Source organism: Pelecanus crispus, chromosome 2, assembly GCF_030463565.1.
Source record: "Pelecanus crispus isolate bPelCri1 chromosome 2, bPelCri1.pri, whole genome shotgun sequence".
Lineage (NCBI taxonomy): Eukaryota > Metazoa > Chordata > Aves > Pelecaniformes > Pelecanidae > Pelecanus > Pelecanus crispus.
Genome location: NC_134644.1, coordinates 139,375,698 through 139,401,800, shown reverse-complemented (window position 1 = coordinate 139,401,800; position 26,103 = coordinate 139,375,698). Strand labels below are relative to the sequence as shown.

The following is a 26,103-nucleotide window of genomic DNA, read 5'->3' as shown; positions in this document are numbered from 1 at the left end:
CGCATGTAGAGTTGCATCAGGCGTTATTCTATTTTTCCTTTGCTAATAATTGGCATATGACCAGCACTTACATAAACAGTTTGTATCTCAGCTGAGTTGCTTTGTCTTTTAGGCACAAGTCCAGTTACAGAAATTTAATACAACAGCTTCCTCGCAGGGTGGGAGAACTCTGTTGGAAGTAAGAATGAGGAGGAAGAAAAGAAACATATAGTCCATAAGAGTAGATTGGACTCTGACATAGAGAGGGAAATGGAACAGAGCATATTTCAAATCAAGTGACTTGAAAAAAGTCAGTTTAAATCACTGACTGCATTCCTAGAAGACCAGATGCCCAGTACAAGTTTGCTCTGAGAGTATTTGAGACATTCACTTGCCTTTGAATCGGCAAAGATTTACAAATTTCTTTTTATCTTTGTTTAAATAGAACACACACAATTGCTACAAAAGAGAATTACACCACAATTTGGCCATGTGTCCTTTAGAGAGCTTGGGTGAACAAGGGAAGAGATGCATTCAGAAACTGTCCTTGAATTTGCTAAAAGGTCACGAGCATTAGCTTAAATCTCAAGATTTCCCTCCCTCCCCCTTCCCAAAATAACATAAGGAAAGACAATCCATTTCTGAAACACTGCATCTTCTAGTTGGAGACAGCTCTTATAAACCTTGGCAGGCTGAGGAAGAGATATCACACAGTGCATCCCTACAAGAAGTAGTATGACTAGTTTACTGTACATACAGTGATATTCTAAAGGACAACGGTGGCAGCTACATTGTAGATTCACTTTGCTTACCTATCACATTTTCCAAGTACTCTAGTCAGTTTTATTTACAGTATATAAAAAACCATTGAGTTTTATAGTTCAATACACAGGTTTAGGACCCAAGAGAATGCCACAGTAAGATGTTGACATTTGCATCTGTTAGATGCAAGTGCACTTCGCAATTCAGTCATGTAACATTATTGTATTCACCTCTAAATGTTAGTCCATCCAAACCAGTGTTAAATTCCATTTTTTGCTTCATTGTTGTTCGTAGCCTGTTTCCTTTGAGCGATGAAAGGGTACATACACTTATCTGCTCCCAAAAACCGGTACATGCATACAACTGCTTCAAAGGGCAGAATACTGTGAAAAAGAGGTTATAAAACTGTTAGAAGACAGCATAAAACAAAACCTCTGCTTGCACTATGTACTTGGTCTCCTTAAAAGCAACATAATAGCTATTAGAGAGGCTTCCTAACAGACTTAAAGGATTTTTATTTCACAGGGATACTTACTGAGAAAATTGAAATTCTAGAGTCCCAACCACACAGGCAAGCAGAAAGGAGGAAGAAGCTACTTATTCACATGCCTCCAGCTTAGGCAAGATTTCCTGCTGTTTCTTCACAAGCAGTGTGATAGCTTGTTTTAAAGGGGGGGAGGGCAAGGGCATCACAGAAGGCCTACTAAAAGCAAAGCATCTGCTCAAAGCCACATCAGCAGAGGTCATCAGACATTTAAGATCTTCTTTAATGTGGGATTAGTGTTAGTTAATGCCATTCTTTGATCACCAGATGTCTAACAACCTTGACTTATATTCTAAACTCAATCATCCATCCTCAAAAAGAGAGGTCTGAAGTAAAGACAGCAATTTCCTTTTTCCCCCCTCCAGATAAAATTCCAAGAGGTGACTATGTGATGGAACCTGGCTACAGACCCTCCCCTCCTTCCCACATCCACAAAATATTACCTTTATTTCAAGTGTAGTACTCAGGGGCTCTAGTGAAGGACTAAGATGGGATTTCTTCAGCCCCTGGAAATAGTGGCAGACACTCATTCAGTGGAAAGCAATGCATAGAATCTAGCCATTAGGAGTAATGACCACTGAAGCACTGAGAAGTAGATGTCACTGGTACAGGTGTCCTCGCTGCCAGTAGTACTGCTTGTGCAGTAGCCATTGGAGAGCCTTTGATCTAAGTGCTGCTGCCTGGGGCATGGATTATGCAGAAACTTTGATCTCCCTGTTGGAAGCTAAAGTGTTGAACACAAGACAACCAAAAGGGCCTTTGATGTGACTGTTGCGCAAAGAACACTGAAGCACCCTCTGAGCTTCTGGTTGAAGAAGCTAGTTCTGAAAAGATGCTGACAGTGGCCTTAATTTATTGGCAGAAGAGACACATACATACTCTCTTCCAGGAAAGAGGTGAGCGTTGAAGGCTCTTCTAGTCTTTGGTGATCCTGTCCACCATGAGACACTTGAGGCAGAGGAGAACCATTGCCTTGTAAGTGGAATAAAAATCACCAAGGTTCTCAGTTTCAGCCATCCCTCGCAGAAGGAAAGTAAGACAATGCTATATTTCAAAGGTTCCTCCTACACACTACAGCTTTTCAAAAAAACCCACAGACAGCTGTGAAGCTGTTCTCTATAAACTAGAATGGAAGTGATGTTGCATCAGTGGAATTGAGCCAACTGCTGTATTACCCTGCATCATTGAAACGTCAGCCTGGTTACAGATTAAAGACAGTTTCCATCCAAAACCTGTAGTGCATTAGACGGGACAAAGGAGGTAATTCCTTTAAATAGACCTTTCTCCAAACTTAGCCTCTGAAAATTGGTTCTGAATGTGCAGATTTTCAGATTATCTACCATATCTGTGCAAGTCCTAGAGAATCTGCAGGCAGGGCCTCCTACACACTGGTTCTAGAGACAAACAGCTAGACGTTGCTTTGCTGGAAGCTGCCTCATGCCCCATTCCTAAAGAGGAACCCAAACAATGGAAAGAAAAGTCTGTTGAAAAGAAAACAGGAATCTAAGGAGAATGGAAGATACCAGGAGGGTAAAACACGGATGCACAATACACAGGATCTCAGTTTTATGGAGCTTCCCAAGCAAGCAACCTACACTCATGCAAGCCAAGAAAAAGACTCTAACCAAACAGCACCTATGCCCCGTGTGGGTGGGATAGTGTTTATATCCAGAAAGTGGACACACTCATGTATTTTACTAGTATTCTGTAGATTGTACTGCCAACAAACTGGCATTTCAGCTCTTACCTTTTCATGAAGGTGACCATATACATGAGGCGAGGTGTGCAGATCATTGGCTGGTCTGTAAGGATAGCTCTCATAGCCTGCTTCACACAATATTCTGGTTTCAATGGTGGAAGGAAAGGTTCAATTTCTTTTCTGTAATATATGATTAAGACAGATTAATAAGATACACAAAGAACCACAGACCTCAGTGAAGAGTTCATTAACTCACTCTCTTTGGAATGTCTCAGCAGGGACAAAGACTTCAATTTTTTTTATATTCACTGTTTGGTTACGAAGACTATAGCTCAAAACTTGTGTTGCCTAAGTACAAAAGGACAGAAGATACTGAATTTCAGAAAGTCCACTTTTTAAGTCAGGATTACAGATCACACTAACATATATTAAAGCAGAGAGAATATTTATTTTAATATTTTTATGGTAGCAGTTTAGCTACCTTCAAGTACTTTTATGACACCACAAACACAGGGCAGAAGAAGAATTTTGCTCACCTGATCCTGCACCCTCTGAACATTCCTGTATCTACAAGATAAGGGCAGACTAAAGTTGTTTTGATTCCATCCTTTTCAGCAGCCTTCAATTCATGGCTCAAAGACTCATGGAAACCTACAGCTCCAAATTTGCTGGCGCAATAATCCTGTGTTGGCAGTGAACAAGGCAAAAAAAAGCCAACTTAAAAAGGACAGATACAAATCGTGTTCAAAGCCAAAGCTTATCTGAGGTGATTCCGCACAGATTTTCAAAGCAACAACAAAAGACACCCACTGAATAGAGCATCACATCAACTCATTTATCGTTTTACTTCTGAGGCAATTAGAATAGAATCATGAAAGCAGGAAATCTGAATGTAGGAGGATATTACCTTGGATTCAAGTCTTTGAATCAGGCAGGCTCACATGGCAAGTTACTCCAATTACCAGTTTGATTAATATTAAATGTTACAACAAAGGACTGAGATACGTAATTCTACCTTGGGTCAGATTTGAAAAAGCTTGGAGAGCTGGCAGGGCATATGTGTAAAAATCTTAAATGCTTTATTTTTAAGGTTAGTTTCAACAGAAGATATAATGGAGATTTAATTTTCAGAAGAGGATATAGCTTGTATATCTCATAAAAATACTAAGTTCAGCAACATTAAAAAACAATTGCATAGACAGCTGTAGCATTTGAGTTTTCCATTGGATGTGTCTGCCTCTGCTGATGGTCACACCCACAGTCCAGGCAATTCTTTGTGGTTTTCTCAAGACAGTAAATATTCTAAAAAGCCTTAAGTTCCACCAACTTCATTAATTTCTGTTATGAAACACTGCAGTTTAAGGTCCTGGACTGAGCCTTACCTATATGCAAAGAAACCTGTGCTTATGGGGTAATATGACCATTATTCCGTTAGACACATTAATTAATTAATTTTCACTAACTGAATGCTTTTTGTTCAAGCTTGCATTTGTGCTAATGACCCCAAAAGCAAGATAATAGGCTCTAATCCTAACCTAGTTTTATGTACCAAACAAGTCTCACAAACATGTTCTCAAACAGGTGCTAGCAACTAGACAACCTAATGCTTATAACTGGGAGCCTAGTAAAGCAGGTGAGACATATATTCTGGAAGGAAGGCTTGCAGCCATTTGCTCACAGAAACAGGAAACAGAAAACATTACTTTTGAAAATCTTTGCCTTTGGCTTCAAGCTTAGCACTGAAGATCTTGACAGGAGTAGGTAGGTAGGCACCTTTCAGGTTCCTAAATTTATCAGGTAATTCAAAGATCATTTAGCATTCTGAAATCCTTAGCTGTCATAGGCTTTCACTCTCAGTGACAAGTCCACCTGCAAAGTAGGTGAATACGGTGGCTGCCTGAGTCCCATGGATCCCACTCACAGGAGCCATGTGTTGATATGGTACTCAGCATCATAGCTTCCAAGTATCTTGGAAGATTTGACTTTATTTTCTCTAGTTGATAATACAAAAATGCTTATCCTAAGCAAGAAGTGCCAAAATTATTGTTAACTATAGTCTAACAAACCTCTACTCCAGCAGTACTGAACAATCCCAAGGAACTTGCAACTGTCACAATGTGTCCATGATTCATTTCCAGCATCTTGGGAAGGAATGCTTTAGTGGTCTACAAAGAAAAAAGCGAAATAAAAAAATCACACCATGAACATACTACATTAGTGATAAGTGTTCAAAACCTCTATCTCAGTTTACTATCAGTAATTTAGAAGATCACTGTACAGGTTCTGAACTCCTGAGTGTGTCAAAAATGCCAACAGAAAATCTACAGCTTGTTTGTGAATTCAGACAGCAAGGCAGCAAGGATTATATCTCCAGAAATCCTAAGGTTAAAGGATCAATTGAGCTCAGACATGTTTATTTTTCTGCAAGAGACTAGTTATCAGAAGGAGATAATTTGACCCTAAAATGGAAGTCACTTTTTTTTTTAAGACAGTAAAAGGAATGCAAGTGTTTAATTATGCCATCCAGCACATCTGTGTTAAGACCAGTGCCACTTATCAGTTCTAATTATTGACAGCATGTTTTGGAAGTTAGATATGGTTAGTTTTATCCAATTAACTTATCATCTTGGGAATTTTACATTATAAGAAATACTGGAGGCAGAGTTTTTGCTGATGTTACTTCTTACATCTAAAATACAGTAAACATCTACCTAACTACTTCCCATCTTTATTAGTATCCATAAGCATTGCTCCAACTAAAAAGGCAAGATATACATTTCTATTATCAAGTCCTTACTTTAAGCATTTCAAAATAAAACAAAATAAATAAAACAAAAGCAAGCCTCAAGATGAAGCTTTGATTTTAACCTCCAATTTTTATGCTTTGATTATAACAAAGGTTGTTTCTGTTTAGAAACCCAAGTCAGAGTTAACACCTTTACAAAAATTAAGATTTAAACAATAAATTGAAGGCATTTGCTAGAAGATCACCTCTGCTAGAATACCTACCTTTGTCATATCTATTTTCTGAAGCTGACTCAACACTTTCCTTTTTTAAAAAAGTATTAAGCAGAGCACCATATATGCTAAAGAAAAATCAATGAAGTAGTAAAATGGCATGTGTAGTTATGATCTACTTCAGCTTCTAGGTTGTCAGTGTACTACATGAGATCACTTTTAAATTGCCAAAGAATGTCAGACAATGCTTTTTAATCACAAACATGCCTAGTTAATATATAAATCCATTCATGTCAGAGCTATTATTCTATCCTAATTCACTCAGTATCATCAATGCTTAATCCTCCCAGAAACCTGGTCTTCCCATGTAATTTGGATACAAACTCAGAGCATGCAAATGCTCCTCAAGTATTTGCTACTTGCTTAATTGTTGGTCTGACTTGTGTCAGCTGCATTCTTAAAAAGACATGCAAGCTACAGCTGAATCCATCTAATTCCATTCTTATGCTGTCTGCATTTTCCAATCACAGACGTCAGGACAGTTTTGCTCTAATGATTTTCACATGTTCTTGTACAACATTTTTGCCTGCAGGTGTTAAATGACTAATCCAGACCTCCTAGCACCACACAAAAGAGTGTTTTCACTGGACAGCTGGCAGATGATAGAAGATTAACAGACCTCCTGACTCCTTGCCTTTTCTACTGTTGATTCATACAACTCCTAGATTCTGTCATAACTGCATAACAAAGCTAATTATAAAAAATAATCTGAGAGCAAGCTGCCTTGCATTTGTTTCTTTCCTCATGGCAGGGATCTCTAAACCTCTTATACAGAGCCTTGGACAAGAATTTAGTTCTCTGTTAAACTAATCTGTGCCAGGCACACAAAGTTTCAGCTTCTCTTCCCATGTTGCATGGCAACAAAGCCCAGTCATCACAGGGCAGTGCCGTTTGAAAAGGTAAGAGGCTTCGTTTGGATGGCACTGAAGTTTTACAGTGTGCTATTTATCTGCAGCCTGCCTTACCCCAACACTGACAGTGTGTACACTAGCCCTGACCCTCCACTCCATCCCTGTAAGAGATCCATGCTCCCAACTCAGTCCTGTGAACAATTTACTCCCCTCCGGAGCATTAGTCAGCTCCATCAACAGTTTCCACTTACATCTCAGTTATCTGTCCACATCCCATCAGAATGACTGATTGCCACCCCGCATTGCCAGAAAGCTTGATAATGCAGACTGAAGCTCTGGCTGAAAACCACAGCAACTACAGAAATTAAGGGGCATTCACCTTGGAGTTTGTCTTGGGGGAGAGAAAGAAGGGAAAGTAGTAGTAATAGATTTTTTCTTTTTCCCCTACCACTTTCAAGGCATGAATCAATGTCTTCTTCCAAGAGATAAACAACACGCAAGTGCATCAAGGCTGGTTGGACTGGCTTTTACATTGGCTTTACTATAACACTGTTTTGAGTACAATGAACTATAAGTAGGTGTCCATAAATGTCTATATTTATCTATAGCTGAAGAAGAGGAGAATTTTCACAAGCATATATATAGACACAGGAAATAACCAGAGCAACTGCAGAGCAGTAAATTTCAGAAAGCCCAGTCTTAACTATGCTACACTCCTCCAAAGCATAAAGATTACAAAGACTGAGTTTTCAGAGCTTGTGGCTAAAGTAACCCTTTTTCACTCAAGAATAAATTGGCACATGACAAGTAAACCCTGTTAAGGACACTTTTGGGTGACGTCTTCAGCAAATCAAGTGCAGACCAAGCAAGTCCCAGCAGGAGAACTACAGTCACTTCACGTAAGTCATCTCTTAAAAGGCCATTTACAGCCACATAGGAAAAACCACAGATACTCTGCTCTGAAGACAATTAGCAATTCATGGAAATCTTTGCATGAGACCTCAGTGTTCTGAAACAGCCTGTTCATCGCAGGCCCCTGTACTTCGTCACGGGACATTATCCTGCAAATCCATTTAAAACCTGAAGCTGAGGCAGTCTATAAAGATAGCATAACTATCATGTATACAAAATGTAGCAGTCAGCTATCAACATCTCAGCTAAATGGATGACAGAGAAAGTCATCTTGGTTGCTGCCATCCTCCAGCCATCTGCTACAGCTGGGAGTTAGTACTTGAAAACAAGCACTGTCAGAGGCAGACACACCCTATGGGGGGACACGTTTCCAGTCTCAGAGTAAAGGCTTGCCCACTGCTCCTCCCAGCCTCCTCTTGCTGGGAAAAACAATCCCAAAGTGAAGTTATTCTCTTTCGTGGTATAAGCAATCCCCAAATAAATCAGTGTTCTTACTGAGCTTCTGGCACAGCCCACTTCCTTGATCAAAGCAGCTTCCTCCATACTCTGGTCCCCAGTTTTTCTTGTTACAGAAACCAGATCAACCTAGTTTCTTGTTTCTAGTTTCTTTCAACTTCGGCTACATCTGCCTACCAGACCTGAAGTCTTCTGTGTGCTTGTTGTGGTACTGAGAAACTAGTTAAGAGTTTGACCGGTTCAGGGGCAAGATGCCTCCTGGGTGGCCTTCCCATCTGGAGTTTGTCTGAACAGGTAGCACAGCCCACATTAGTCTTCTGAGGTGATGCATGGACATGCTAATCCTTCATAAAAAAAGTATTAGAAGATACCAAGCAAGACATGTGGTATTGTCCATGACATTAGAGGTCATGAACCAGGTCCACAAAATAATTCAAATCAACTCAAGTGATTTAATCAAACTATCTGCCTCCTGGTTTGATCCTTTAGGTTTCAGTTTTACCTCTCACAGCTGCAGAGGAAGACATTTAACCAAAACATTTAAGTACTTAAAGTCAGAGCTGGGTCTTTTATTAATGACAAACATAACACACTTTTCAACACTGAGAAGAAACCAGTAAGTAGAATATATCGGATGAAAGGAATCATGTTGTGATGCATCAGGGTGAGGAATCAGGGAAGTTATGCAGTGTTCAAGAAATTTAAGTTAAGCATCCTCTTCACTCAGAATTAGCTTTTTCTTTCTTTCCTTTTTTTTTTTTTTTTAGAAAAAGGAAAAACCCCAAAAGCATAGCACAATCATGCTTTTTCTAACCTAGTTTAGATACAATGACTAGGTAGGATAGATAGAACATATGAAGCTGTTCTGAACAGAGAGTAGAGCTAGTTTTTCCAGCTGGTTTAATCTTTTTTTTTTTTTTTTTTTTTTTTTTTTTGGAGCCTAGAGATCAATTCCTAATCTTCTAGGCATTTTCCTTTATGCTTCTGAATATACCAGTAAGAACAAACTATTCCCAGTAGCTGTAACCAAACATCTATTTCATGCGCACACAGCTTTAATGACTTATTTCTCACAAGTGTGAAACTGAACAAGCATTTACATGTCACTTCATAGCTTTCGTAATCTGTTCTCAACATTTTCGTTTACGGCAAATTAACTTCTAACAGTCTAGCACTTCTTCCCTCCCCTTCCCCAAATTCTTTAGTTCCATTCTTAATGAAACAAAACTCAAAAGATTGTGCAACACAAAGAACAGCACAGCTGCAATGTCAAGACAAATTAGTCTGAATACAGCAAATGAGAATATGAAGAAATACTGTGTTTGGGAAAGTGATTTTTTTAATTAAATTTTGGATTAATTATTCTTAAAGTAGAAAGCAAGCATCCATAGAAAACAACGTTAGCTGTATGCAGCTCAAGACAATGGATACTGAATGCAGAAAGCACACCAAAGTGGAAAAGTACGCACTACCTTGTATTTAGAGAGTTGTCTTTATATCAAAGAAAGAAATAAAGGAGGTAGCAACATGTAAGGTCCTTTAAGTCTCTATTTTTTCAGTACAGTAATTTTGTTCATACTTTCTGCCTTCTGTCAATGTTCAACAGCCCTTTTAAACTATTTTGATGGCATAAACAAGCTGCTTTACTCAAAGGCAGAAATTCCTTTATGCCAAAAGAATAGCTCATTTTCTATACAGCCCCCTTCAGGTAAGGAGAACGGAGCATGGTTGTTTTTCTGGGGCTGATCAAAACAGGTGAGTTCTTACTTTGCTATAGTTATCCACAACAGCAGTGTACTGGTATAACAGATAAGACATTTCCTCCCAAGCCACAGCTATTCCTGACTGCAGGATAGCTGCATAACAAGCAAATGAGCACAACATTTGGGTAAATGTACTGTTTCACCTTCATGTTAAACGCTATGCAGCCATACCCAAGAAGCAAAATTGGTGTGATTAGTCAAGGACTCATCCAGACGACTCTGGAAACTAAGGTACCAGAGATCGTAAAAGACTACTGCCATGCGTGTTAGCTAATCCTAGAACTACTATCATGAAGCAACGGAGCCGGTGACAAAAAAAATTTGTTCCAAGTTTTTGTCTAAAATACACATTATATCCTCTCTCCCCCTCAGCACGGACATTTAGCCTTCTTTTCTTCCCACTCTTCTTCACGGACCACAGCAGGATGCACTGCAGGTTCTCCTACTCCCGTGCAGGACAGCATGTGGCCACTCGCTCCACCACGGAACAAAATCCAGAGATTTCCACATGGCCAAATTTCTCACTCCATTCGAGTAACTGAGAAGGAATGCACGAAGGTCTGACAAAATAGCACTTCTAATTCTTCTGCAGACAGGCTGTGGCAGCCTTGCCTTAAAGGAGATTTATCCAAACTGGGTAGTATAGCACTAATGCACTGCTGTATGTTAGAAAGGAAAGAGAGGTGCCTGAAAGGCAGAAAACCCCCATGGCAAGCTTATCAGTAAATAGACTGAAGTTATTTTCAGCTACAGTCATACAGCCCAGCTTATTTCAGAAGATAACCACTTTAAATACATTTTATAAACACAGGGTAAAACTTCACTTACAGGATCATAGTAAAAACCATCGCCAAATAGTTTTAGAAGAGGGCTTGAAAGTATACCCTAGACCTGTGTAACTCTCAAAGGAGAATTTATTTAAGTTAGAGGCTATAATATCCAAAATGCCTTCTCACGCACCAAAGCATGCAGTTACAAGCCTGGATTTAACCATTTATTTTCCTTCTAGCTTTTTTATTTGGTTCCAATGAAAATTGAGAGTAATTACTTGTCATTTGCACTATCATCTCAATTATTTTTCCCATGTTATCTCCACATCCTTCTTAAATTCCATTATACAAGCATCTATGAAATATTAGGTTAAGGTGAGATTAGTAACTGTGCTAAGACTACATGAAAATACCAAGTACTCAGCTGAACATTAGAGAGACCACACAGCCCAAAGGACATGGCTCTGCCAGTAACAGGCTGAATACAGAATGTAGACAGAAGTCTACAACTACTGTTGACCTTGCTAACATAAGGGACCAAAGCTGTGCTTTAAAGGAGCTCAGATGTCTCTGCCGACTGTTTTCAAGAAGTGCTGGGCCCCTTCTGGATAATTAGCCACTGTCTAAGTAAATATTTGAATAGCTGTGGAAATTAGTACTATTTTTGATCTTCAGTTTCTATTCTCAAGAAAAGATAATGAAAAATAGGCCAGAATTACCCAGTCTTCCTAAAGTAATGAATTAAAAAAGAAAGTCACAGATTTTTCTGGATTGTTGATGGATCTACCCAGATCCTTTCGGAGCAAAAAGGATCAGGAGATACACATGATGTCCTCAAGCCAAGCTTCCATAGACAGCTGTATTAAAAGCATGAAAAGAAACTATTCAAGGATTGCCCTCAAGTGTGCCTTGAACAGGCCCTGTGTTCAAAACAAAAACGTTAGACCTTCCAATATTTCATTTTGAAAGAAGTCCCTTAGTTATTTAGCTCCTGGCAGGCAACACAACCTTCTATTTCTCACTAAAGCTTTATTTGTCCTTCACATAAAAACCCACTGGTTTAGGGCCATGGTGATTCCTTTAATATTGAACTGCAAGAGCAGTTAATGCTTAACATACACGCACAGTAATAATGTTACAGTTGCCTTGCATCCAGAAGCTCATGAAAGAACAAGATAGACTTAAACAGGAGTCTATAATGATGATGAGTTAACAAGGAAGCAAAGCCACACCCCCCCCAATACTTTGGATATCTTACATTTGCAGACAGAGTGAAACTACAGATAAGATCTACCCAGGTTAAGAGGTGAAGGTAACAAAATAAAGTAAAAACCCTGAAGAATTAAGTCACAATGAAAAGCAACATCAGTTAATTTAAAACTATATTTGATTTACAGAGAAATAAGCATCTTTTTTTCTTCTCTCCAACTCTGCATAAGATACTACTTTGAAGTATATGAAGTCTTAGCTGAGTAAAAACATTTTACTAAGTAAACATTACTTGAATAACTTGTTTGTTTTTTTAATTAATTATTAATTCATATTAGTAATTAATGTTCCTGTTTTCTCCACCCTCATGACTGATCCGTACACATAAAATCCCCTGCTTCTCAAGAGACACACTTACTCAGCTGAGAAGCATCAAAGTTGTACAAAACTGGGTTAAACCTTATTTACCAAAGTATGTAAGTGGGTTTGATAATAGTAACAAACATCTGCCATGCTATTTGCTACAGAACAAGTATGCTCCAGTCCGTATTTACATTACTACCTTGTTTAGCATTTGTAGCATTTAGGGTCCAATTACAAAATTTCTTCAATTTTCACTGCCAGTAATTACCCCTGTTTCCAGTGAATGGTTCAGTGATTGTAGAGGTTCCTCCTACATGGAGTCAACTCATGTTGAGTATATCAGAAGAAAGCTGAAACTGAATTAAGTAGTTTCCTTAATCAGAACTTAGTGCCACAAAGCTGTTTACAATGGGTAGACAGTAAAGATAAGATAAGTAATGCTATTTAAAAAAAAAAAAATCACAGGAAACTAATACCACTAGTTATCTTTCAAACATTAATCATTGATTTCCACTCTTTACTACTAGAACTAATTATGCCATGCCTAGGGCAACTGAACATTGCCTAGCTAAATTACCTTTTGTATAGTTTGTTAACAAGACTTAGCTGAAAAAGGTTGTGTCTACAGAGAGTGGGATATGAAAAGTGCTTAAAGAAGGACATTGCAACAGAAACTTTTGTTACTGTTGCCTTATCATGTCACTACATTGTCTCCCCCTCCCCTGTCTTTTAAGGGCTTCATTTCCTGTGATCCTACCCCAAATTGGGTAACTAAGACTGGAGTAGAAAACAGCTTTGTTCTCCCTCTCATCTGAAGTGTAGGTTAAGTACTCAAGAACACTACTTAAATAATACAAATCCTGCTTCAGAAGCTTTCTTCTTGAAAGTCTAGGTGGGAAAGGTATCATAACCTAAGGCTTATGGTGGTCTGCTACTCATCAAACTCCCAGTTGCCTTACATAAAACTTTTCTGTATTCCCCACCATCACTCCAAGATTTTGAGTGCACCTTTATTTAGGGCAGGGGTTTAGGTACACAGCCAAAAGTGGCCCCTATTTCTCCTTAAGAACATTTCACTTCTGTTTAGAGAGGCCACTACTTTATATGCTTTCTAGGCATGAAGTAGTTCAGGTATTCAAGCTGAACTGCCCTTATTATTTCTACACCAGCAAGTGGAAGTTAGAGCCTTTATGTCATTGGCATGCAGTCTCCATCTTTGTGCTCCTGAGAACTTTTATATTTTTTCTTCCTAAGAAGAAACAGATTTTAGATTTACATGCTTTTTAAATTATTTCCACCCTCAGATGTCAGGCCTGTCCTGCAAAGTGTCTGATCTTTCTAATGACTATATGCCGCCAGTCATTTCTGTGAAAGCATCTAGCTGCCTTTAATGGACATGCTCGTATATATACTACCATACGCGCACACCAACGTGTCTACTTTCAGCTGTACTTGCAGATATCACTTTGTTGATGTATAACTACTTCATATGTATGCAGCAGTATGTATCATTGTTTAAATCACTGATTGTATATTTAGACCTCTTCCCTCCAGTTTCTGCAAATCTTTGATTTCGTATGGGTATGAAGAATGAAGCACCTCCTTACAGGTTGCCTAGAGAGGCTGTGGAAATGTCCATCCTTGGAGATATTCAAAAGCTGCCTGGGCACAGTCCTGGGCCACCAGCTCTATGTGGCCCTGCTTGAGCAGGGGGGGTGGACCTGATGACCACCAGAGGACCCTTCCCACCTCAACCACTCTGTGATTCTCCACTTAAGTATACCAGCTCCCTGCTCAACAGCCCATTCCTCTTCCTCTCACAGAGGAAGAAGTTCATAAGCCAGCAGAGACCTTGAACTCTTTGTCCCTATGTTAACTGCAAGTTTATCAACACAGAATCTTAACTAACTGGAAAGTATGCTGATTCCTCTGCCATATCTCTCCCATATCTCCCCTACAGGAGCTCTTGCCTGTAATAAATTATCCTGCTTTGTCTGAAACAGTGTCTGTTCACTTCCATTTCTCCCTCTCCTTTGGTCTCAAGTCCTTTCAGCTGGAAAGAGGGTCCAATGAAACAGTGCAGAGCACCTAGATGAACTTCTCGTGGAATTAACATATTTGCAGCTGAGTCCAGAACATACACATACCATACTGTTTTCAAAAACTCATGATGTCCCCCCGGCTATTAGATGCTCTCCAGTAACAACACTCTCTTGCCAGCTTCTTAAGGGTATTCCGAGCCCTCACAGACAATTATGCCTGCTTTGAATTTTAATGGCTTTTAAAGCTTGGACAGAGCAATCATACTGGATTCTCGAGAGGTAGCAATGAACAGGGAGAAAGACAGTATCTCTGCTTAAGCAGTGTAAAAGTGCAGAACGTAAGTTGCCAATTATGTTTGTTGTGGATTTCAAGTGCCAAACTAAGCTAAAAGCTAAGAAGGATTAGCAGTAGGTAAGATGGCACAGTAAGAGGGCTGTTGGAGGCCCAGCTATGTGTTTAGTCTGCCATACGCTGCAAAACAAGCAAGATACATGTCTAGACTGAAGTGGAACTTGGTAACAAAAGTATACATGCAGACTTCTCCAGCCGGCACAAATTTAAGGCATAACCAAGCATGAGAACTGAAGCTTTCAAAGTACTCATGCTCAAAAGCTGACTTCTTCCCTCCCGCCCAAAGGCATCTTATTAGACAAGTTGATATTTATTCTCCACAAATATTAATCTCATTATACTTTCAGACTATTATAGCTACCAAACCACAATTACTATTCAATTTAAAGCAAGTATTACACAGTTGGCAGCAGCCACTGAAAAGTAACATGCAGTGGAAAGAAAGTGAATCCTTCTGCTCAGGTCTACCATGTCAGCATTTGAGCTTTCCATATACCCAAGACTAACACAGAGCTCCAACATGGCTGTGACAGCCTAGTTACACTCCTGTAAATTCATGAACTTAAGTTACAGTCCCAGTAGGTAGCACCACCAAGCTTGTATTCTTCCACAGGCAGAGCTATCAGTAAAGATGACCTAACTTGCATTTATTCAAATGTCAAATTTGAAATTACTTTAGTGTTTGCTGGTCAAGTGATATAAGAAGTTAACACTTGGCTATCCTTTCCACAAAAGCTGGTTTAAACTCTGTTGAAGTCAAGCGACTAGAAATTCTACTTTGTTTATATACTGACAAATGGCTGCGTCAAAGTGTTGTAGTGTTTCAGAGCTATGTTGACATTAGTGTAACAAACACATTAGTCCCTCACCTTCATTAGCACAAGTTTGCAGCAAATGTCCAACCATTTGGAGAGCAGTTATTTATTGCCAGCTATTTGATAATCTTGACAAAAATGAAAACATGCCCCTATAAGTCAGTGAAAAATCCACATAACAAATTCATTTTACAACAACTGTTAGATAAGAGCTCAGAATATTCTGTTCAGTGAACAAGAACACAATCCAGCTTTTAAATACACATTTTTCTCTAGCTTGCCATAAGCTTAGTCATCCTCTGGAATATTTAGTAAAACTTGGTATTTTAGTCTGCGTGTTTCCAAAAAATTACTAGAGAACAGTACTGTCAGAACTACTTACGGAAAATATAAAGTCATCATTCATGTTTTACGATTTATGTAACAGACTTTTCAAGAAGTGGCTAAACAGAAAAAGACTGTCTTACATTTTATAGATACCTTAAGGCCATTACCTCCATAGAACTGCAATTACTATAGTACTTGCACACAGAAGAAAACTGAGTCACTTTACTCATCCTCTCCAACTCAAAGTCATTGTTTTGAATCAATTACTTTATAAAAAGGAAAGTGATTATGCCCTAAAATAAGTATCTCACAAGAGGAACAAGATTAGAAGGAAAGCTCCCCTTGTCATGTAACAGTCTTTAGAAAAATAAAGATGGTATTATAGTTGAATGGAAATTTAGCTTCAAAGTTTGTTGAAGAAACAGTAAGACCCAAGAAGGCTCCAACTTACTATGAAGTAACTCACTGAGAAGTAACATTTTCACAATGCATGGAGATTAGAGGTTTTGAAAAAACAGAAGGTGCTCCTGTTTCATAGTTCTCCCCACCCACCCAAAAAAGGGTGCAGAAAATGAATAGTCTTAGCAGGTAAACTTTTGCTTCATAAGCCAACAAAGGCTAAAATGACAAAACCACTCCAGCCAATACAGTGACCAAAACCAGTGTCTAATACAATTTTCAAAGATTCTACTTGCACAGGCATTTTAACCACACACCAACAAACTACTCACTTTCTTGGGGGTGAGTTTTCAAAGACTTCCTTCCTTTGCCTGCCTGTGGAAACTATGCTCGTTTCCCACAAGCTGAAACATGGCTCTGGCCTGGTTTTTTCCACATTCAAACAGCATTAGTACAACTGATTTCCAGAGAAGTCAAACAGTGCAGCAGGCACAGAGATCATTGCTCTCAATGGTACGCGACAGCAGTCAGAGTATCGATGCAAGGCAAATAAGCTAAAGCTGTTAACATAACGTTATTTGATGCATTTAGAGAACTAACTTACCTTTATCTAAGGGTTTTTAATAGTGTGTAATTAAAATACTGCAATCTCTTTTGAAGTTGAGTTGTTACATTCAGACTCATGCCAGTGCGGATTTGCTATAGCTTAGAACCATTTATGACTATTTAACTATTTAGAGCCTGTAAATCCTATTCCAGAAAATCTCTCCAAGAATTAGACAGCCACAGAGGTCCTGTTCACAGCTACGTGGTTTTATCCTATTCCTCCTCACCCTTTTCCCAGCACACACCCCATACACACTGGCTAATGCAAGTCTGAAATATTGATTAGGTGCTTCTATTCTCTAAATAGAAAAACTAATCAACTTGGCCAAAAAAATTAACAGCTTTCCTCCCCGCCCTCCGGACAAGTTGTGAGCTGAACTGGTTCACCCAAGAATCAGGTGAATACCAAAACTAGTGGGAGGTAAGATGCACATTCAAGGGGTGGTACCACGTGACAGCTTGCCACCACTAAGCTGCCTTGTAGTTTCACCCTAAGTCAACAGAAATTTTGGACAAGTTACTTTTAAGCATGCACTCAAGCACTTTTCCAAATGAACACTGAAAGGGGAGTGGCTCAAGAAGCTGTCACACAAGTTCAAACAGATGGCAGAAGTGACCAGCACCAGGGCACATTTAGGTGCAGAATTCAACAGCCAAACAAACTTGAATTTCAAAAGGCTCACACCAAGTCAGCCACCTCGGCTCTGCAGCTGTTCCAGCATTCCTTGGCCTACCATGCCCTCTCATCCCAGTTGTGATAACTCACTTGTGTCAAGTGTTAATTTGACTGGCATATAAATCATTATACTAATATAATTATTTACAAGAACAAAGTGTTCATTCGGAAGTGTAAGCACAGATGTAAATCTCTCCCCCATTTGTGACATATCTTCTTTCAAACTAAACCCTCAGAAACTGAGATTCTACCAATCTCAAAGTCTATGCCTACTCACCTACATTGTAACTGCATTTTGAAAGACTTTTTCTCTTTTTTAACAGACTAAGAAGCCTAAGACCACAGGTAAAAGCATACAGCATTGCACATAAATCAACTTCAGTTTGCCTTTGCAGAAAGACCTCTATTCTGTCACGAAAGACAGACAGGTATCAGTAACTCAGTTTTACCATCACTGTGAATAGCCAGAAAATCTCAAAGGTCAAGGGAGCAAGGTTTATCAAGAGAGTGATGCTCTGGCTTTTACATACATAGGACTGTGGAAAGGTTTATTACTAGAGATACATAGCAAAAACCTTCCCTCTGCCCTCCCCCCAAAAAAAAACCCAGAAGTGAAATCAAAGCATGAGAAGCATTGGGAAAGAATAATACCTTGCAGCTGATAAAGATAAAAGTAGAAAAGATTTTAAAAGTGCAGTGCAAAAATGGCAGGGATGGTGCTAGAAAACATACCATTCATCTTTCCTCAACCTGTCTAGTCAGAGTAATTGATGACAATGAGAACTACAGAAAAGGATTGCTCACCCACACAGATCAGTTAAGACAGGTCTTAGGCAGTGATGCAAATGCTGGGTTAGCAGGACACTTAGCCACATCATAATTAGGACTGCTTTTCTCCACAGTTGAGCACATGAACACGCCTGTCTTCCAGAATTCTGCTATAGTCGCTTGGTTATTACAGAAAGTAAATAACATAATAAGATCTCATTAACTTAGTTGCTTTTCATAAAATAAAAGCGGATGTTACTTGTAGATAGAAGAATCTGGAACTTTAAACTCCATTGCTCTCCTAACCTCTGCAGGACAAAGAAAGGCATACACATAATCTTTTAGACCAAGTGTTTCAATGAAACAGTGAAGAGCCACTCTCTCCACTCCTAGCGAGGTTAGGCACCATGCTGGTGAAGACTATCATTCCATTCAAGGTTTTCCTGTTTCCCCAAACCCTTCACAAGTAACAGCATAATATCAGACCAAAGTCAGTACAGAAGTTTTTGCTTATTCAGCCAACCTACCTCATTCCATAAGACGGGATTTAATCATCACACTGATCGCTCATCCAGGACCATTTCTTCAGAGTACATTAACAATCCTGAATGGTTTGCTGACAAGCTTCCGACTCTCAGAAAAAGTCACAGGAGACTGAAGAGTGAGATTATCCCAAGTGCCTTACCTCTGCAAGCTATACCGCAACTCCAGCTTTATTTTAGATGGCTGTAGAACTGCAAGCCACTAATAATTGATTAATACTTCGTTTGACAAGTCTTGGCATGGTCTCCTCAGGACAACTTTCACATTGCTTTTCTGTGAAATATATTACTGTTTTTACCTAAGCTCCTCAAGCTTCAATTAGTTTAGTGCATGGAAGTAACTGGTTGATCACACCTTATGCTACCATCTTGGACACTGATCTACAGGCAACAAACAATCCATGGGTCACAATCTGAGAATCTCTATTTTCTGTCATTTGAGAGTGTAAGATCCATGCACCTTTCAAATGGTGCAGCAAATTAATTTCCAAAGTATGCCTGAGAGAAGCTGTTGCAAAGGCTGGGTGTAACTGAAGCACTTCAAGGAACACATTCTGAATGGTCATTTCACATTTGTTAACTGACTGGGATGAAAATCAAATACTTTACATCATTAAAGAGAAGGAAGGGAAATGCATGAATTCAGCTGCTGTTTGAACAAAAGAGGTCAGCATTCTCCACCCTGCATGCAAGATGCTCTAGGCACAGAATGTATATGAAGGAAGGTTGGTGGTGTGAATAACACATACAAAGAATCTTCCATACAATTTTCCCACTGCCCTGATGCAAGTGTTGCTAATTAAACAAGTCAAGAGTGCTTTAAGCTATTTTGTTCAGATATGTAACTTGATATGTAACTACTCATTTCTCATCGAGATACAGTAGACAATGAAGAACCATGACTGAACAGCCCCCACAGACCTCAGGGACTAGAGTTGAGTAACTTGTGGAACAACTACAGTTTGGTGGGCAGCACTCTGGAATCCCAATTATAGGTGCTTGAATTCATATGATTCCTACATAAGGCAAACGAAGGGGCGTTTGTGTAAGACTAAGACCCACCTACCATCCCATCCCAACATGCTTAATTATGCTTGCTGACTCTTCAAATGAGTACATTGCCTGAAGAGTCATTTTTATCCTCACCTATGTCTACTCTGAAACTGATATAACATCACTTCTACAGCCAAAGCCTAAACATCCATGTACCTAGCTAAATGGCTTGGGTTGGTAGCCCCCAAAAAAAGGATCAGAAAATTGAAAAATTTTCAGTTATTTTTTTGAAAATTATCATTACAACTAAAACATGACTACAAGGCTAAATTACAGATATGCACAGATTGAAAGATACAGGTTACAAAATTAAAGATCGCATGCTGGTGGCAACTGTGCTTGACACAATGCTAGACAAGTTCCTGGTAGACCATAAAATAAATCTGTCAAAAAAGCTCTGAGTCTTGTGCCCACTCAAGCTCCAGAAATATATATCCACCCATTTATTTTCCAAAACTTGTGTTAAGTACATTCCTTTATGAAATGGGAAAGTGTAGTTTTCTAGAGCATTCATCTGGAAGACAGTATTTTCTCAACTGATAGATTCCCTCTATTTTCTTGAGAAATGAATCCAAGAACATATGAACTGCAGAACCATACCAAAGACTTATAAGTTTTAAGTATGACTAATATGGCTATTTCCGTAGCTAAGAGTATGACTGCTTTTCCCTTCATATTCACTACACAGCATGCTACCACAGTATATGAAACACATGTGCTGTCCAGGGTAATTTACTGGTGGCATGTAGTTGGAATCATTTTGCAAGGGAAGAGTTAGTTTTGATGACACTTTCTGGATCACATACACATGTTTTGCTTGAACCCGATCCAACTCATTTTTCAAAGAAAAGAAGTCAAGAACTTGAAGATTAAACTTTGTAAGTAAACTTATGCACCTTAGGATATGTTATCATGATAATAACAAAAGAAAAAAATCAATTAAAGCAGCTAATTCTACTCATCCAGAATGCTAAATATAGCTAGCTGGCCTGTCAGTGGAATATTGTGTCTATATGTGATCATAGATACTAGAATCCTAGAGATGAAGACAAAATCAAAATGCAATGCCAACAGGCCACAAGACCCAGCATGATATAGTTTCAAGTAACATAACTTAAGCTGCCTTTTCTTCTGCAGAAGATTCAGTGTGCACAGTAAGTGAAATACTTCCATATTTAAACTAAACAAACTATAGGCATAGGTGAGCTTTATTTAACACCAGGGAGTTTGAAGAGACTAGAATAACAATACATAAGTATTGATACATTATAGATAGGTGTAAGCCACTATTATTTTCCAAGGCTTTAGCAATCCTGTCAGTCTAATTAGACTGACAGCTACAGCAGCTACAAAAGTAGGAATTTGATTTAGTAACTCTGTATGAACTTTCTTTCCAAGGTACATTTAAGTTTTAGACTATTTATGAATGCCCCAATTACCTGAGCAGTATTTCCCTCTTTACTCAGTATTTACCTCTTCCTGTATCAATGTCAGGCCACCTAAAAGATTTGTTCAATTCCTACAGACAAATATACCTGCATAACTTAAAATCAAGTAGTTTAAGTGAATGAACATAACTACTCCAGTTAAGACAGCAGTACACAAGTCTTCAAATTCTGGGCCCTAATCTCTCACTACGAGGATTTTTTTTTTTAAACGATATGACAGAACTGGAGCCGAATGCTTTTGCTTCCCCCTTTTGGTAAGTTGAAGAGAACTCCTCTAGGAGGAGAGCTTTAAGCTGAAAGTTTCGGAGGATCCACGTGACAGGGAAGCGCAGATCACTGTTCTCTGAGTTGAATACTGAAGATCTGCTGTACAGAAGGACCTTCATGTCACAGAACTTCACAGACCCTGATCATCACCTTGCCCCTGCCCCTCCATGAATCCCATTCAACAGCCAAATCTGAAAGGATTTCCCAGGTACTATGTTGATATACAATATTAATACCTACTTATCTAGCAATAGCATTATTATTTTAGAAAAATGTTACAGTAGGTACAAGAATATCAAATTATCCTGAAATAAGAGTTTGTACAGTAGTTTTATTAAATACAGTTCCACAATCTAAAACACAGTATTTGACACTTCACTTAAGCTTTATTGTAAAATCACAAGAAAGAAACTGTTATTCCTATATTTGCTTAAAACTCATTAAGCAACACCTTTATCTTATACTGTGATTTAAGTTTTTTCAAATCTGAATCCTGACATATCACAGGAAGAAAATTTCCTAGTCTGAAGAAGTTCAGTTCCAGTAATTGACAAGTGCAGCCAAGTTAAGTTATTACTCTTGCAACAGATTGGCAGGAAAGATAGCATTACACTCCTGCTACAGTTTTATGCATCTGCAAATTATAGTAAACCAGAGCTGGCTTGTTTCAAACCGGGAATGGATTTTGTCCCTATGTTTTCAATATCAGAAGTATTCAAGCTATCACAGCATGAAATAACAGGTTTTTAATACTTCAGTGGATTTTATGCTGTGGAAATTGCTACATGATGCAGTGGTGACATGTTTATATAGAACACTCATAGGAAGGATTATACAAATCATGAATGTCAGCAAAATGGAAAGCATGTGTTTGGGCTGTGGCATGCTGCTAAGGCTCTCTTGACTGCCAGTTTGTGATATGGTACACAGCCCAGCTGGAGTCACAACAGCAAACCAGTGACAGACTTTCATGTCACTGCCTACTGCAGAAGTTGGGCAGTTTTCAGATTGTAGCTGCTAACGTAAAGCAAGCTCAGATCATCTGCACCCTGCACAGACAGCAGGCAATCAATCTTATTTCAGATGTTTCAGGGGACAGTACTAGAGCCCCATTTTAGGTTTTTATATAGAAGCACACTGAGGCTTGATTAATGATGAAGGGGTGAAGAAGAATTTCCCCTGCCACACATTAAAAAAATAAAACCCCCAACAAAAACCTGGGAAGTACAGACACTTAACTACTGAAGCAATATTACATGGAAGATCCATGCCTTTATAAAATCCATTTACAACCTTTTGGACAAAACACCCTCCAAGAATAGTTAAAAGCCTACATAATGCTCCAGAGTATTAGCTTTGCTTTTGGACCACCAGTTTAGCTGACATGGAAAAAGACTAGCTGTGTAAGACTTCACACATCTAGACACATTGTTCTATTTAAGTCAGCATTGACTTGCATCAAAAAAGTTGGCTTCAAATCAGCTGATTCAGATGATATCTGATGAATTAAGTACTATTACTTTTAATAGAAGTCCACCCACTGTTGGTCAAGCCAACCTTTTCTGGGATCATGAAAGGGAATACAAGGGAAAAAGCTTTGCCAACAGCAAAAAAAATAAAAAGAAAAGCAAAGCAGGACACAGGATCTGCAGGAAGCATACATATGAACAGATCCTCAATTAAATATAAAGGGTGTTGACTGCTCCTTAGAAGCTTAAGCCAAAATCTCAAGTTCCACAGTTCAGAGCTGACTATACCTTCTTGGACTAATTTTTTTTTTTTTAATTTTAAAGCCACTTCACACTGTAACATTTAGAGATTAATGAAACTGTTACAGAAACCCAATCATAGCAATACTAGACTCTAAGTTTAGTTTTCTATTACTGTAAGAGACTCAGAACACAGAGGGTGCTTTAAAAAGGTCTCTGAAACAATGTTATAAGTAAGTGTATGACTTAGGCCTGAAGGAAGAACAGCTGGAGAATTTAGGATCCTCCCATATTTTAATTCATGGTGATGTCATAATTTAGAGTTCTTGGAAACTTTGTCAATTCGGCATTTAAACCACATCAACAGTCATTAAATCTAGTGCACATCTCTGCTTAAGCATCAATTTAACTTTTATGAAGGGGAACATGCAGAGCTCTTAGTTGTAAAAGGTCATATAACCTTTCTCAGAACTTTTCAAGTTGCCTTAAAATATACTTTCAGAGTTTAAAGGAGTTTCTAAACACACTATCTCACATGCATTGAAGTTTAAGCACTCTCTGCAAGCTTTACAATACATTGGAAAAAAGACTGCTCTGCCATTAAGTGCTTCACAGCACAGATTTGAAGGGGCTCCTTTAGGGTTATGAAACAGCATTTCACTACCATGTTAAAAAAGTTCGGTTTGGGAGGGCCTTCTAAGTTTTGAAGATGAGGCATTTTACAAAATTTTATTAGGAAAAGGTAAGAGCAGCCAAAGAAGGCTTAAGTTGAAGTATATTTCAGATTGCTTAAGCCTTTGATTGTTATGCAAGTGTATTTCATAACCTTATTTGAAGGACCAAAGAACAGTTTTAATACTAACAATGGGCTCAGTCTGACAGCTAATGCTAACCCGAGTGTGCATCATGCCCTCCTTCGACACTCCAGTTTATGTAACTCCACACTACTGTGGGTTTAAAAATAAACCACACAGGAAAACAAGGTTTAGACAGACAAAAAGAGTAAGATCACATAGCTTGTTCCCGTTGATTAGCATCTGCTAGTTATGGAGACAATATCACCCCAGAAACCGTATTAAAGATTTTCTTACTTCTACTGGCAGCCCCCAGAGAAAGCTATGAGGACAAATACACAGGATTCATGAAAAAGTGTTCTTGGCTTGATTTCTTGAGAAGTCTTTTTTGCCTTTCCTCCCAGCCTTCAAAAGGAACAATTTGCCTCCAAGGCAATTCAAACAACATTTCCAGCAGGGGTTTTAAGTATTTTTTCCAGAAATGTGCAAGTTTGCTATTGTAACCATCATTAAAACAGCATCTTGAAACTGCTAACATGCTGGCAGAGGACTACGGGAGGAAGGCTGAGAAGTCATTCATTAACAGTAACAACCTATAAGCAGACTCAGAGGTTATGCTTGCAAAGGATTTCATATCCAGGGCTACAGAAAAGGGCACAAGACTTAGAACTCTGGATTCTAGGAGGATATAGTTGTTTTAAAGCTATTTGTTAATAATTTTAATACCCACCATTCCTGTTGAACAGAACAGTTAAGTTTAAAATAAGAAACCCATGAAGTGGCGAGCTTGCAAATGAAAGGGAGCAAGTGCAAAACTCAAGGAGACGCGAGTTAGGCAACAGCAGTTAATTTCCCAAAATTAACTGACAAAAAGGGCAGCAGAAAGGAGTTTATAGTTACCCAGAAGTGCGCGTGACAGTTAACCATCATGGTCCTCTCAATAAGCTCATCAGGACACTCCAGAAGATGGTGCCCAGAGACCACACCAGCATTGTTAACCAGGACAGACACCTCGCCAACCTCCTTGCGGACCCTCTCAGCTGTCGAGTAGACATTTTCTCTTTTGCCCACATCACAGGTGTACGTGTAAACCTGCAAGTTGCAATGGAGCAGCGCATCTTTTTCTCCATCTCCAGCTACTAAGGAATGCAGACAAGAGAACAGAGGGGGGGTGGGGGGGGTGGGGAAATAAAGTTCTTACTTGTATTTTGACATTCACACAAGTAGTTGAGTGGAAACAGCAAATGCGTTTCCGTTACAGTAAAAGTTCTATTTACTTTGGTGTCACCAGAGTACACAAGGACTCGTCTCTTTACTATTGCTACCGAGGTGTTTTAGAAAAGCTGCGGGCTTTAAAGGCGCTGTCGGAGCCCAGGGCTACGCGAAGCGGTCTCCGCGCCCGGGCACAAGGCCGGCCCGGCTGCCAGGGGCACCGGCGGGGCGCCCGGCGGTCTCCAGCCCGGAGCCGCAACCACCGGCCCGCCGCAGGTGGGAGCGGCTCCGGGCTGGAGCCCGCCGGGCACGCAGCCTCGGCCAACTCTTCCCCGGGCCGGGGCAGGGCCGGCGGCTGGGCAGGTGAGAGGCGAGGGGCAGCGCCCGGGCCCGGGCCGGGCGGCGGGGACAGCCCGGGGAGCCCGCCCCGGCAGGCCGCCGCTTACCTCTGGGGGCGGCGGCGGCCGCCTCGGCCATCTCCCGGTAGATGTGGCGCACCATGCCCGCCGTCTCCTCGTTGCTCTGCGTGTTGATGTCCCACAGCACCAGCAGCGCCCGGCGCCGGGCAAACTCCAGGGCGAAGAGGCGGCCCAGGCCGCTGCCCGCCCCGGTGATCAGGCACACCTGCCCCGCCACGCTCTTCTCCTTGGGCCGCACCAGCCACTTGGCCGCGGCCAGCACGAACGCCCACAGCACTCTGAAAGTCACCACGAAGAGCTCCAGCAGGATGTTCATGCTGCCGGACCCCGACGGCGCGGCGGGACCCG

The 26,103-nt window shown here is 39.8% G+C and overlaps 1 protein-coding gene across 1 annotated transcript; it reads right to left on the bottom strand.

Moving 5' to 3' along the window:
- Positions 1-26,071, bottom strand: RDH10 (retinol dehydrogenase 10). Its single transcript, XM_075705387.1, has 7 exons — positions 25,783-26,071; positions 25,025-25,263; positions 5,051-5,149; positions 3,521-3,666; positions 3,033-3,164; positions 972-1,124; positions 1-169 (listed from the first exon to the last, which is right to left on the bottom strand). Exons 1-6 carry the CDS (start codon positions 26,069-26,071, stop codon positions 1,001-1,003), a joined length of 1,029 nt encoding a protein of 342 aa, XP_075561502.1. The 3' UTR covers positions 1-169; positions 972-1,000.
- Positions 26,072-26,103: the final 32 nt, after the last annotated feature.